Source organism: Callorhinus ursinus, unplaced genomic scaffold (assembly GCF_003265705.2).
Source record: "Callorhinus ursinus isolate GAN/ISIS: 27379988/994484 unplaced genomic scaffold, GSC_fseal_2.0 scaffold18, whole genome shotgun sequence".
NCBI lineage: Eukaryota > Metazoa > Chordata > Mammalia > Carnivora > Otariidae > Callorhinus > Callorhinus ursinus.
The window spans coordinates 15,044,730-15,058,992 of record NW_027397080.1 but is presented as its reverse complement, the minus strand read 5'-3'; the positions used below and the strand labels follow the sequence as shown (position 1 = coordinate 15,058,992).

The following is a 14,263-nucleotide window of genomic DNA, read 5'->3' as shown; positions in this document are numbered from 1 at the left end:
CACACACTTCTACTCCCTGTTCGACGTTCTAGCTGGTCTCTTGAACTCTTGAGGACAAAGGACGGATGATTTCAGCAGCTGACTGATGTTTTCCTATTTCTTCTGCCTTCTGCTCTGTGCTTCCTGGGTTCCCCAGAACCCATGAGGGCCCCCAAAGGCCTGGCTTTTGCTGAGATCCAGGCCCGCCAGCTTACTCTGCAGTGGGAACCTCTGGGCTACAACGTGACACGTTGCCACACGTACGCGGTGTCCCTGTGCTATCATTACATGCTGGGCGGCAGCCACAACCAGACCGTCCGGGAGTGTGTGAAGATGGAGCGGGGTGTCAGCCGCTACACCATCAAGAACCTGCTGCCCTACCGGAATGTTCACGTGCGGCTCATCCTCACTAACCCCGAGGGGCGCAAGGAGGGCAAGGAGGTCACTTTCCAGACAGACGAGGACGGTAAGAGTCCCCGCCCCGGCTCCTGGCGTACTCAGTGCCTCCCACAGGCACCCCATGTGACGCTGAAATGTTTTTAAAAAATATTGTATTTATTTTTTTGAAAGAGAAAGTGGGGGGGCGGTGTGGAGAGCGTGGGGTAGGGGAGGGGCAGAGACAGAGGGAGAGAGTGAATCTCAAGCAGACTCCCCACTCAGTGCAGAGCCCGACTCAGGGCTCGATCTCACGACCCTGAGATCACCACCTGAGCCAAAATCATGAGTTGGACACCCAACTGACTGAGCCACCCAGGTGCCCCCAGGCTGAAATTTTTGTAGGAAGTTTTTTGCTTATGATTAAAACAACTAGGGGCGCCTGGGTGGCTCAGTTGTTAAGCGTCTGCCTTCAGCTCAGGTCATGATCCCAGGGTCCTGGGATCGAGCCCCGCATAGGGCTCCCTGCTCAGCCAGGAGCCTGCTTCTCCCTCTCCCACTCCCCCTGCTTGTGTTCCCCTCTCTCGCTGTGTCTCTGTCAAATAAATAAATAAAAATCTTAAAAAAAAACCACAACAACTCTAAGAGCAAAGTAATGATGGCTAATATTTATTCTCTGGAAGACTGGGTTAGATTAGTATATTTCTTCCTTATATGTTTGAAAGAATTCAGCAATGAAGCCATTTGGGCCTGGAGTTTTCTTTGTGGCAATGTTTTTTAATCATGGTTTTACTTTCTAAAATAGGTATCAGAATATTAAGAATTTCTATTCTAGTATCTGGTGTACTGGGCTTTAAGGAATTTGTTGATTTTACCTAAATTGTCACATTTCTTGACATAAAGTTGGTTATAATCTTTTATTATATTTATTTAATTTCTGTAGGATCAATAGCGTATGTCCCCCTTTTCTTTCCTGATTTTGGTAATTTGTATCTTCTTGCTAGGGGTATATACATTTTTAATCTTCCCAAAGGGCCGACTTTTGGTTTAGTTGATTTGCTTTACAGTATATTTATTTTCTATTCTATATTTCCTTTTTTACACTTTCTTTAGATTTGATCAGCCGTTCTTTTAGCTTTTTGAGATGGAAGCTTACTAGATTATTGATTTTTGAGCCTTTCTTCATTTCTTACATATGCATTTAAAGCTATAAATTTCCCTCGGAGCCCTGCTTTAGCTGCATCCCATGAGTTTTGATATGTTCTGTCTTTGTTATTTTTCAGTTCAAAATATTTTCTAATTTCTGTTGTGATTTCTTCTTTGACTTAAGAGTTAGAATTACATTGCCTGATTTTTAAGACTTCCATAATTATCTGTGACTGATAGCTTAATTCCTCTGTGGTCAGAGTACATACTCTAATTTTGGTCTTTTGAAATTTGATCTTTGTTTTATGGCCCAGCATATGGTTAAATTTTGGGAAATGTTCCATGTGTAACTGAAGAAATTGTGTGTTCTGTCATTGTCGGGTGCAACGTTCTACTTATGTCAAAGCAATACTGATTATGCACTTATTACATGTCAAGCTCTATTGGGAATGCTTTTCATATAATCCCCATGACAAGCCTAGGTGGTAGGCGACCATATACTATCCCCATTTTACAGGTGAGGTCACATAGCTAGAAGATAGGTATCTGAACTGGATTTCAAACTTGGCTATCTGTTTCAGAGTTTTCATTCTTCACAGTGGTGCTGTAATCCCAGCACAGGTCCAAAGCCTTCCCCCAGATTCCTGCAGGTCTGCAGGTACTCTAAGCTCCTTGGTTAGTAATTTTTCTTGACTCCCTACATGTGGACTTTTCTATTCTGCACAGCAGTGTCCCAGACACAAAATTCAGCTCCTTCCTTGATTTCCACAAAACCCCCCTTACCCATGGCAGTGTGTCTGCCCTAAGCCCCGTGCTGATGCGCTGAGGTTTTGCTGGGGGTGGGAGTGAGGACTGCGGGGGATTTACCCTGAGTCATTGCAAATGCAGAGAAGGGAAAACTTAACTTTTTTCCTTCTACTTGTCTTAGGTCCATTGGTTGGGGCCCTATAAATTAGCCTGAGAAAAGACATTAACAAGAGAACAACAGATAGGAATTTATTACCATGTGTGTCACACACACACACACACACACACACACACCACTCAGGAGTATTCAGTGATGAGTAGCTCAAAGGAGTGGCTGGAGTTTAACAAAAGAACAATGAATTTGTAGGGAAGCAACGTGATGGGAAAAGGACTTTGAGATTCTAGGAACAGCAGATTATGCGAAGGCAAATATATGGGGAAACCAGTGGTAGGTAAGGGCTAGTTCCGTAAAGTTTACAGAGATTCTTCTGGGCTGCTAAGGGTCTAGCATTGACTCAGTGCTTAACTTCTTTCCTTCCTGGTAGCGAGGGGAGGGGGCCACTTTTACAAATTTATGTCCTGCTTTTAGGCAAATGGGGAGGACAGAGAACTTTTCTTGTATCTGCTTCTTCTTGATTCAGCTCAAAATAATCCTTATGCCAAAGGGGTATATTTTGGGGTGGCCTATTCTACTACCCTTCACAGTCTGCCTCAAGTTCAACATCAGACCCCTCCATTGTTAAAGTCGGTTGACCTCTGTCTGCCCCCTCCCCCAGGTACGTTGTGGCTGCTTTCCCTGGCTCTGACCGGGCCTTACTTGGGCACTTGGCCTTCTTTCTTTGTTCCTCTCCTCCCGCCCTCCAATAACTGCTCATTACTAAATTTTTAGAATTTTTCGTGGAAACTTTAGTATAATACTTCTAGGAAGTGCACTTACTTGAAGTGGGCAGCTCAGTGAATTCTCACAGACGGGACACACCAGGATGACCCCTATACAGATCAAGAAATAGCATTAGCAGCTCCCCAGAAGCCCCCTTTATGTACTTTCCCACTCTCAACCTCCCGAGAGTAACCGTTATCCCAACCTATAATGCAGTAGATTAATTTTTGCTTGGTCTTGAATCTTCTATCAATGGAGTCATACAGTATGTATTGTTTTTATGACTGGCTTCTTTCTCTTGATTATGCTTGAGAGAGCCGGCCATGTGGTGTGTACAGTTCTAGGGAATTCATTCTTGCTACCAAATAGTCCATTACGTGAATCTACCACGTTTATTTTTCCTATTTTAAATTGTGCTGCAAAGAAAAATCCTTATAGATCCTTTTTTTGGGGGTGGGGTGTAGATAGACACATTTCTGATCGGTTAATGCCTAGGAGTGGAACAGCTAGGTTATAGGATGTGTGTTCACAATAAGTAGATCCATCCAGACAGTTTTCCCCCAAGTGCTCGTGACAGTTTACACACCCACTAGCAGTGTGTGAAAACTTCGGTCGCTCTGCATCCTCACTAACACTTGGAATTGTCTTTTTTCATTTTATCAATTTGGCGGATGGATGGTAGGGTTGCCTTGTGAACTGTTCATTTTAACCCAGAGCACGTTAGCTTCATTGAACACCTTGGGCTCTGCCTTAGGATTTTGGCTTCCCCACAATGGCTTATCAAGGTGTTTTCCCAAAGACTCTTCTCTTCCTAGAAGAAATTCCCTGTGACTGCTGTTGAGATGGTACATTAGAACAAAACCAAACAAAACCAGACCTGAAAGGGTTTATGCGAAAATGCAAATGGTGTCTCCCGGTGATGGAATTTAAGTGCCATTAATTTTCTTGATGCTCGTTTTGATTTTCTACACTGAACACAGTTTTTGTGTAATCAGAAATTTTTAGACAAGAAAACATTTCCTACCCATAATCCCGCCACTCTAATGCAATTGTTTCTATTTCTCTGACAAAGGTCTGTATTTTGTGAAAACCACTCAACTGGAACAAAATAGGAACATTCAGACATTCTGGGCTGGATGCCGCCTGCACAGTAATGAAAAATGCCAGCTACCTCCTTTGAGTTCTTAGGAATAGGTAGAATCAAATGAAGTTCCTGATATTTACCTTGGAGCTTTATGTCCATCACTTCGTTTAATTCTGGTGAGGGAGGGGTTGTTTTCATCCCCCTGTCACAGACGAAGAAACTGAGGCTCAGAGAGGGGGTAGTCTGAGCAGACCAGCTAGGAAATAGCAAGGCTGGAATTTGAATTTAGGTGTCTGGTTCCAAAGCTGGCTTTCCCCTGCCCTGTGCCACCTTCCCCTTGCAGTGCCTGGTGGGATTGCGGCCGAGTCCCTGACCTTCACTCCCCTGGAGGACATGATCTTCCTCAAGTGGGAGGAGCCCCAGGAACCCAATGGCCTCATCACTCAGTATGAGGTGGGTTTGGACCGCATTACAGTGGGGGTCCCTGGTGGAAGGTGGGCACACAGCTTGGAGAGGGAGGTGCATTGGGGTGGGGACAGAAGTGATCACTGAGGTTCCTTCCACTGGTCAGGGTCTGTACCCTGTGGGTTATGGGGACAGGGGCCCCAAAAGAAGAGAGGTGAAGGTGCCTAGAGATCTGGGCTAATGGGCATCCACAGTCCCACTGAACCTCTCCCCTTTGCCCAGCCTTCTCCCTAGCTCTCCTGAACTATGATGGGTGGGAGGCTACGGGGCCAGTGATGACCTTCCCCATCTCTGTGCCCGCCTACCTGCCTGTCCTGCCCCCAGATCAGCTACCAGAGCATCGAGTCATCAGACCCGGTGGTGAATGTGCCGGGCCCACGACGTACTATCTCCAAGCTCCGCAACGAGACCTACCACGTCTTCTCCAACTTGCACCCAGGCACCACCTACCTGTTTTCCGTGCGGGCCCGCACGGGCAAAGGCTTTGGCCAGGCAGCACTCACCGAGATCACCACCAACATCTCAGGTAAGCCCACCTGGCCATGGCCTGACCCCTTTAGAGGTGGCTCACCATCCCAGGGTTCTGTGGGTAGAGGGGGCATGGAAGGGGGTGGGGAGCGTCCCAGAGTTGTTTATAGAGGGCCCCTGCTGAGATGAATGTACCATTTAGGGATTAAGTTCAGGGGTCAGGGAGGATTAAGTCAGAGGGGTCAGGAGACTGTGGAATCTGAGGGCCGAGTACAGGGGTCAGAAGTCAGGGAAGCTCAGGTCAGAGGGAACAAGGCTGAAGGGGAGGAGATCTGAGGACGGGGCAAGGAGGTAGGGGCCTGACCTTCCTGGTCTAGTGGCCAGGCTCCGTGACTATATCCCTGTCCCCTTCCCCAGCTCCCAGCTTTGATTATGCCGACATGCCGTCACCCCTGGGCGAGTCTGAGAACACCATCACCGTTCTGCTGAGGCCGGCACAGGGCCGCGGCGCGCCCATCAGGTGGGAAAGCCTAGATGGAGGGATGGGAGGTCAGGGCCATAGGGAAGAAGCCCCTCCTCTGACCCAGAGCCACCCACGTGGGCCAGCTCAGCCTCATCCTCCTTCAGTTTCCCACTCAGCGCTCAGAGTGTCTGGAGGAGGATGTTTTGTGATCCTGGGCAGGTGGAAAGCCTGCAGCCCCTCCCCTCTGAAGCCATGGGTGTCTGATGGTGATTTCCATGAGATCTTTGGGTAGCGTCCAGCCTGGAGAGGTGTGACTGTCCAGGCCTCAGCTGAGGGTCTTCCCTCAGACATCTTGGAGAAGTGAAACTCTGGGGGCTGTATTTCTTCCCAGCTTTTTCCCCAGAAGGTCCTGGCCAGGGAGACACAGCCTTCTAGAAGGTTGGGGCAGCCAGCCAGACAGGGCCATCTCTGTGAAGTGGCCAAGAGCTTGGCTTCTCCAATTACTTCTCCCTAGAGAAAGCTGGGGCTGCCTCTGCTGGAGAGAGGGTGCTGGAGACAAGATGGTGTGTGTGTGTGTGTGTGTGTGTGTGTGTGTGTGTGTGTGAGATAAAGACACATACTGTATACGTGTGATGTGTGGTGTGGAGGTGTGAGTGTGTGTGCGTGAGAGAGTGTGAGGGTGTTTGTGGGATGTGTGTACATGCCTGCTATCAGCCAGACTCTGTGTTTGTGACTTCACCTGCAGGAGTCACTTTATCCTCCTGGCGGCCTTTGGGGGGGTGGGGTGCTGTTACCCTTATTTTACACATCGGGAAACAGGCTCAGTGGCCTTAAGTCCCTTGCCCTCAAGGTCACACAGCTGGAAGGTGCTAGAGCTGGGATTGGGAACCCAGGTCTGTCTGCACAGCTTGTACCTTTTGAAGTCACAGAGCCTCCCTGCCCCTCTGGTGCACCCTGTCCTCCCACAAAGCTGTGTGCACTGGGAGAGGGGGACGGCCTGTATTTGGGTGTGGAAAGATCCTGCTAAGCCTCTGAGAAGGTAGTGGGTTGGCCATGTGCTCTTGACACTCCCTCACGTCCCCACACACCTTCTCCTGCTTTACCTCCCTGTATTTGCTACTGCAGAGCCTGTCCGGGCCGCTTCCCAGACTCTCCAGGGAGACCCAGGTCAGCGTCAGGATGTTTGAGGGGCATTTTGCATTTCCAGGAGCCTCAGGGCCCTTGTGTGGCTATGTCGGGGAGCTGGGAAACCCAGCAGTGCCTTCTGCTTTCCTGGTCCTCTTGAGAGATCCTGTGAGACGGCCCATTTAGTGTCCCTCAGGGATGACGATGACAAGGTGGGGGGTGGAACATGGTGAGAGGGGGGAGGCATAGTGGCTGTGTGACCTTGGGCCATGTCCCTTTACCTCTCTGAGTCTCCTTTTCCTTGTCTGCATAATGGGGACCATCCCAGTCAAGATGCTTTGTTCAGTGTTGATTATTATTACCTCCCGGTGGGGCGTGGGGCCAGTGGAGGCCTGACCTTGGCCTGGGAAATGGAGGCTGAGAGGGGCCTGGGCTGGCATTTGCCGTGCGCTAGTGACAGGGGACGAACCTGTGTGGCCCAATCCCAGGGCACTGGGGTGATTCCCGCACAGCTCTGGTGTTCGAACAAAACAGCCGGAGAGCCAGCGAAAGGCGTTCCTACTTCCCAGAGTGCAGCCGTCGGAACGGGTGCCACACACCAAGACGTGACCGAGGCTGTGACTAGAAATATTTGAATTTGTCAGCACTCACCTGTTTACTCTTGGCTTTGTTCCACCGAGGATTTGGAGGAGCTCACAGCAAAAGGCTATTCAGTAAAGTGAGACAAATAAATAGAAACACACAAGTCGGGACCAGGAGACACACATCAGAGGGAAGACAGACGAGGGCACACAAATTAGCTGTCAGGACCCGGAGGTGACAGGCTCCGAGTTGCAGACTCGAGGCTGCCTCCAGGTTGGGAGGGTAGCCGGATGCAGGATTTGTGTGGCCTCGCTTGCTTGCTCAGTGGCTGTCTCCCCCACTGGAGGTCAGTTCCAGGAAGCCTAGATCCCCAAGTGCCTACGGAGCACTGGCCCAGCTTCTGAGCTCAAGCACTTTCTGAATGAATGAATGAACACGATGAGTCTGACTCTCATTCCTGGAGGCCCAAAGGGAGCCACAGGTAACCGGGGCGGAGCCCGAGGCTTCGGGTCCCCAGGTCCTTGGCAGGCACGGGAGCACGGGTTGAGGAGGGTCAGGGTGGGGCTCTAGGGCTTGGTGCCACTGAGAGGGGCCCACATTCTTTCCGCCTTCGTCACAGTCCTAACAGCTGACAGGCACTGCCTGCTTCTGAAACTTGCCTCCTTCCTTATATTTAGCTCATGGAACAGTCCTGTGATCACGCTCGCTTTACAGAGGAGGAAACTGAGGCCCAGGGAGGTTAAGAGAGTTGCCCAGCGAGTAAGAGGCAGAACCAAGATTATTCCCAGGCTGGGCCTGACCCCAGAGCCTGTGCCCTTAGCCACCAGATGGTTCTCCCTGTCCCCTGGCCCTGCGGTCATTGCTCTGTCCCCTCCTTGTCCAGCGTGTACCAGGTGATTGTGGAGGAGGAGCGGCCGCGGAGGCTGCGTCGGGAGCCAGGCAGCCAGGACTGCTTCCCAGTACCCTTGACCTTTGACGCTGCGCTGGCCCGCGGCCTGGTGCACTACTTTGGGGCAGAACTTGCAGCCAGCAGTCTGCCGGAAGCCATGCCCTTCACCGTGGGTGACAACCAGACCTATCGCGGCTTCTGGAACCCACCGCTTGAGCCCAGGAAGGCCTACCTCATCTACTTCCAGGCAACAAGCCACCTGAAGGGGGTGAGGGACTGGCAGGGGTTGTGATGGGGATAGGCTGGGGACCCCTCGGAGGAGCCTTCTGAGCAGCCCCCTAGGAGGCCAGAGACCCTCCCCGGCCCCGCCCCCTCTCCAGAACCCCCACTCTCCTTCCCTGAGCCTCCTGACCTCAGCCTCCTTCTCTTAGAGCATCTCCCCTTCCTGAGCCTTTCCCCCAGACTCTTCTATGTCTAAGCACCCCCTCCCTAGTCTATCCCTGCCCTTTCCCTGAGGCCCTAGTGTCTGTCTCAGGCTCCTCTCTCCCCAAGGGTCCATCTCCCGGTCCTGCTTTCCCCAGACCTTGAGGCCCACCACCCACCTCCTCCTGGAAGCCCCACCCTTCTCCAGGCTCCTCCTCTGGGGGCTCTCTCCTCCCCAGGCCCCCCTCTTAACCAGCCCCTTGGCCGCCCCCTTCCCACGCTGTTTCTTTCCCTGCTCCCCCTGAACTCATTCCCCTTTCCTAAGTCATTGCCCTCTTTTCAGGCCCCCCCCCTCCCTGCTTCCCCCTCAGGCCTTCCTGCCGGGAGGGGTGTCTCTAGTCACAGTGAGCACTGGCTGAGCCCTGACCAGGCCCAAGACAAGCTGCCAAAGGATACCCCTGGGGAGGGTTAGGTCGGGGTTTCGGTGGTGCTGAGACCCCCATCTTTGCCTCCAGGAGACCCGGCTGAATTGCATCCGCATCGCCAGGAAAGGTAAGCCCCCCTGGGTTCCTTCCTGGCCTTCAGCAGTGGATTTCTCCCCTCTGGGCTCTTGGGGGGGTGGGCCCTGAGCTCCCAGAGCTGTGAGAGCAGAGGAGGGTGGTCTGGGTTCCCTTCCTGGTCCCCATTTGTCCTACCTGAAGGGCTCCTTCTTCCAACCTTGGGCAGTAGGACTAACCTCTGTCTCTCTTGTCATGGTCACAGAAGTGGCTTTGGCAGAGGCCTGGTACAGGTCTTTGGAGGGCGAGCCATTATGGTTGGGCTGTGGGGGTGATGGCACTGGGCACTGGCTCTGGATTCTGTATCTGCCCCCTTTGTTGTGGGGAAGAGGTGGACCCTGCAGTGTAGACAGGGAATGTGGTTGGTCCCCCATCCTGAGATGCCCTCAGCAGGTCCTAAGTACATAATTCTCTCCCCCCATTGCCTCTCAGGAGGGCAGGACGGTGAGTCTGAAGGCCCCAGACATCCTCCATCCCCTGTCCACTGAAGGATGGGAGTATTTGAGAAAGTAGAGAGGAAAGGGGAGCTCTTCCCGATGGGGTCTATGGGGGTGCAGAAGTTATAAGGATGATGAAGGGGCAGATTGGACTGAAAGGCTGCCTATGAGCTGAGGATGGGGGGTAGTTGTCTTTGTGCACATGTGTTAGTATATTCCTTGAGACTCAGACCCCTCCAGGCAGTGGGTAGGTGGTCCCTATCTCCCCTCTGACCCTTTGTCCCGCTTTATTCTCCCCAGCTGCCTGCAAGGAAAGCAAGCGACCCCTGGAGGTGTCCCAGAGATCGGAGGAGATGGGGCTTATCCTGGGCATCTGTGCGGGGGGACTTGCTGTCCTCATTCTTCTCCTGGGGGCCATCATTATCATCATTCGTAAGGGGTGAGTGAGGCTGGTGCCATGACTCACGCAAGGCTCCCTCACAAGCCTGGTGGGCAGAGAGGAGCAGTGGCTGGGGCCTGGGAGGGCAGCTGTCTGGTGAGTGTGGAAGGTTGCCAACCTGGGCATCCAGCCTGAGGACGGGCCCAAGCCAGGAAGTGGGAAGCCAGAGCCTCTGCAAATGAAGCTGCGCTGGAAGGGCTTGGCTGGAGCTCAGGTCTGGCTGGTGCCAGGTACCACTACCCAGGGAAGGGCGCTCGTACCTGTTGCCAAGGACCTGTGCTGGAAGTGGGCATGGGCTGTTCCAATGGGGAGGGTGTGGAGGTAACCTGACCTCGAATCTCTAGCCCCCTGCAGACCTTTGGCCGACTTGTCTGCCCTGACCCTGGGGTTGTGGTGCTGACCCTGAGCAGTGGGGGTGGGGCTCACTCCTTTTCACACCAAGGACCCTGAACCATGGTTCTTCCTGGGCCCCATCTTCCCTGGGCTCAGCTTGCCCTGGACCCTGTTACTCTTGATCTTTGTGGAATCCTCCTGGGCCCATGACTCAGAGGAGACCTCGCTCCTCCCATCCCCCAGGCCTTCAAAGTCTGGCGTGCTTCTGAGGGGTGCCTTTCCTAGGGCATTTTGCAGTGGGCAGCATGAGTCCCAGCACCTCTTAGGATCCAGAACTTAGAATTTCAGAATTTCAGAAATCCAGGATTTGGGATTCTAAGAATCTCAGAATTTAGAATTGTAGAGGCTCAGAGCCCAGGAGGTGAGAGCTGCGTGGTAGTTCAAGGACATCTGGTCTAGTGGTTTTCAAATCTTCTTAAAGCAACAGAACCTGTTTTCCGAACATCAAATAAACCTCCCCTAGGAGGCCCAGTACACGGAGCAGATGAAGGCTGAGCCTCTGGTTGAAGCAGGGGTGGAGGCTTCTGAGACCACTCTGGTTCCCCTCCCCTCCACTTCATTCCCCACCAGGCAGCCCCAGGACACTGGTCCAAGCACCATAATTGAAGGGTGGAGATGTTGAGGCCCCAAGGGGGCATGGGCCTGCCCGAGGTCACCCAGGGAGCCCTCTCCCAACCTGGGCTCTGCGCACCTGCTTCTGGGCTGGTGCTGGATCTCAGGGCTGCCAGGAGCAGTTAAGTAGGACCAAGGGGGATGAGGGAGGACTGGCTAGGGCTGCATTTCCTGAGGCCAGGCACCGGCAGAGAGAGACTCTCCCAGAGAGTCCGGGGGTAGGGTTTCCAGGGCATGAAGCTGATTTTTTTCCTTCCCTAGTCCCTACACAGCTTCTTGGGATAAATTAAACTATATCATTTCGTGAATATTACTGTGTGCCCAGGGCTTCACACACACCACCCATTAGAACATTAGTTATTGAGCACCTACTGTGTGCCAGGCACTGTTCTAGCACTCAGGATACATCAGAGAACACTTCCTTCTTGGATCCTGACCCATGAAGCAGGTCTGAGCCCCTTCTCACAAATGAGGAAACTGTAATTGAACGACTTGACCATGTCACTCGGCTGGTAAGTGACAGGGCCTGGCTTGAACCCAGTCCTGACTACAAAACCCGGGCTCCTTAGGGCCAGGGATGTGAAGGGCCTCACCATGTCTAGTGCACAGTAGGTGCCCAGAATTAGCAAGTTTCTGTCCTCTCCTGTGGGGGACCTGGAAGTTAACTCTGAGGTAGGGTGGGGTGGGGAGGGGGGCAGATGGTGAGTGCTGTAGGGGAGTGGTCAGATTTTGGGGGGTTGCAGGTAGTATTTGAGGCCTTAGAAATGAATCCTCAAGGAGAGAGGATTGGCCAAGGGGAGGGTGTCACCCATCTCTGCAGAGCATTGGGCCCAGGAGAGGATGGTTAGAGAGGATGCTGGGGCCTCACTAGGAAACCCTGCACTCTACACAGCTGCTCCCCCATAAACCCTTCCAGGCTACCCTTGAAGCCCTTAGGATCCCCCTAGACTTCCTTCCTTCCTCTAAAAGCCATTCACTTGCATTCTCTAGCACCCCATTGCATCCCCCTAAATCCTATCCTGGCCTTCAGGGTCCACCATGCTCCTCAGGGCTCCCCTGGTCTGCATTGTGGGGTGTCAGAGCAGGTCTGGCAGCGACGGAGGTGCCCACATTAAATTTCATGGGCAGGTCAGGCGGTTGCTGAGGGAGGGCTGATACCCAGTTGCCACCCTGTGCATCCTTGTCAGAGGAAGGTTGTGGAGAGACAGTGTGTGGGGGGGCCAGGGGGACGGTGGTCAGGCTCCCCATCCTGCCCTGCCCGGGTGGACAGTGAGCCTGGGTGCATCTGCCCTTGGGGAACTCCCCAGGCCGGGTGTAGCCCTTGTTCTGCTTCCAGAATCCCATCCTTCGCCTTCATAGTATTTTCTTCTCCCTGCATTTTTTTTTACTTAACTTGGAGTGCTTGGCTCAATTGTTTCTCTTCCCTGCTGGACATGAGAGCTCCGTGAGGGCAGAGAAATTCTGTCCTGTTGGCTGTGCATCCCCAGGGCCTGGCCCAGTGGAGTGGGGTCCTCCTAAACTACCCCCCCACCCCGCCGCCAGCTCCCAGCTCAGCAGGTGGAGGGAAGCAGGGAGGAGCTGGGCTGACAGCGGCCCCTTGGGCAGGGTCATTATTAATCTCACTTGTTTGGAGGAGGCTATGGAAACTCACAGAGGTGGAGGACTTTTATTTATTTTCCCTGTTTATTGATTACTTAATTCAATGAAATATTTATTGGGGGATCATTGTGTTCTGGGCTCTGTCCTGGGCCCTGGGAGCCAGCAGTAGGCAAAAGAGACAAGGGTACCACCTTTTGTAGCTGGTGCTGGGGCCTGGCATTAAACCAGAAACAGCACGGATGCGTAATTACAGATTGTGAAAAGAACAGGGTGCCGGGGTGGGGGGCAGAGGGAGGGTACAGGTGACACAATAGAGTTGGCAATTATGGGGGAGTCTTTGTGGAAGGCTCTTGAAAAGTCTTGACATTACAGCTGAGACCAGAATGCCATTCCTTCAGCCATCCCTCCTCTTCAGGGCCCCTGTAACCAGCCACGGGCCTGCGCCCTCCGCTCTCTCCTGGGATGGATGAGAGGAGACATGCTGTGTGGCCTCCAGCCACTCTCCTGCCCTCACTGGGCTTCGGCCTTCCACTCTTCTCTCCCTCCCTTCCCCCAGTCTGCAGAGTCCCTCGTGGAAGGCTGTTCCCTGGGGTCGCTGCTGATGGGGTGGTGTGGGGGGCAGGTGAATGGAGGACCCCTGGATGTGCCCGGATGGGGCCTCAGGAGGGAGCTGGCTCTGGGGGTCAGGGTCCTGGGACAGGCGTCTGCACTCTGCCCCTGACCCCCAGAGAGGCCTTGGAGGACCACGACTGTCTGGGACTCAGCTTCCCCACCTGCGAAGTGGGATCAGACTCAAGCCATGCTTTGGGTGCCCAGAGGGGGCGGCCCGGCTCCTCTGATGGACCCCACACTCAGGGGCAGTCTGGGTCGGGGAGAGCGGGCCTCACCTTTGCCCTGGAGTCCAGCTGGAGCCCTCTCCACCTCCCCCCTACCCCCACCCCCCAGCCAGGGTTCCCTCCCAGGCACAGGTGTATGCGGAGGGCTGACCCCTCAGGGGTAGAGGGGCCTGCAGGTGTGAGCAGCATTGGGACTGAGGGGTGGGGCTGCAGGGGAGAGCAGGGTCACCTGTGAGCACATGAGGGAGGGTGTCTGTGCGTGATTGTGTATCCACATGAGTGTGTCTGTTTATGTGTGAGTGTGTCTGTTTATGTGTGAGTGTGCCCAGGGCACAAGTGTGTGTATTTCTCTCTGTGTCCATGCCTGTGTGACTGTGTGAAAGCTCGGCTTCCCCAGGCCCTGTCCCCACCACCTCCTCCCCCCAGCAGCAGGCTTGGGGAAGGTTCTAGAAGGGGCCTCGGGTCTTGGTTTTCAGCGACTGAGCCCAGCCAGCCCTTGGGACAAGGAAGGTCCTCCTGACCTGTCCAGTCCCTGGCCAGCACCCTCCCCAGCACAGAAAGCACCAGGCCCCTCCCTGCCCACTGGGTGCTGCCCTCGGCCCACCTTGTGGCAGGACCACGGGCCCAACTGTGCTCTTCTCTTTGCATGCTGCCAGGAGGGACCACTATGCCTACTCCTACTACCCGTAAGTAGCCCCGCGCCACCCCCTTGGGCCCTGTGTCGGCCTCCTGGTGTGGAGGGCCTCTCGCGGGTCCCTCTCTGG

At 53.6% G+C, this 14,263-nt stretch overlaps 1 protein-coding gene across 5 annotated transcripts in view; it reads left to right on the top strand.

Annotated features, from left to right (window-relative positions):
- The window catches only part of PTPRU (protein tyrosine phosphatase receptor type U), a 77,312-nt gene that overhangs the window by 30,585 nt on the left and 32,464 nt on the right, over positions 1-14,263 (top strand). For 3 of the 5 annotated variants that reach the window (XM_073903058.1, XM_025857014.2, XM_073903057.1), the window contains exons 8-14: positions 137-445; positions 4,555-4,664; positions 5,001-5,202; positions 5,562-5,664; positions 8,198-8,471; positions 9,142-9,178; positions 9,921-10,059. In XM_073903058.1, the coding sequence (XP_073759159.1) occupies positions 137-445; positions 4,555-4,664; positions 5,001-5,202; positions 5,562-5,664; positions 8,198-8,471; positions 9,142-9,178; positions 9,921-10,059 (1,174 nt within the window). Of the gene's footprint in view, positions 1-136; positions 446-4,554; positions 4,665-5,000; positions 5,203-5,561; positions 5,665-8,197; positions 8,472-9,141; positions 9,179-9,920; positions 10,060-14,155; positions 14,186-14,263 lie in introns of all 5 variants that reach the window. The other 2 variants (XM_073903055.1, XM_073903056.1) reach the window with 1 other exon arrangement.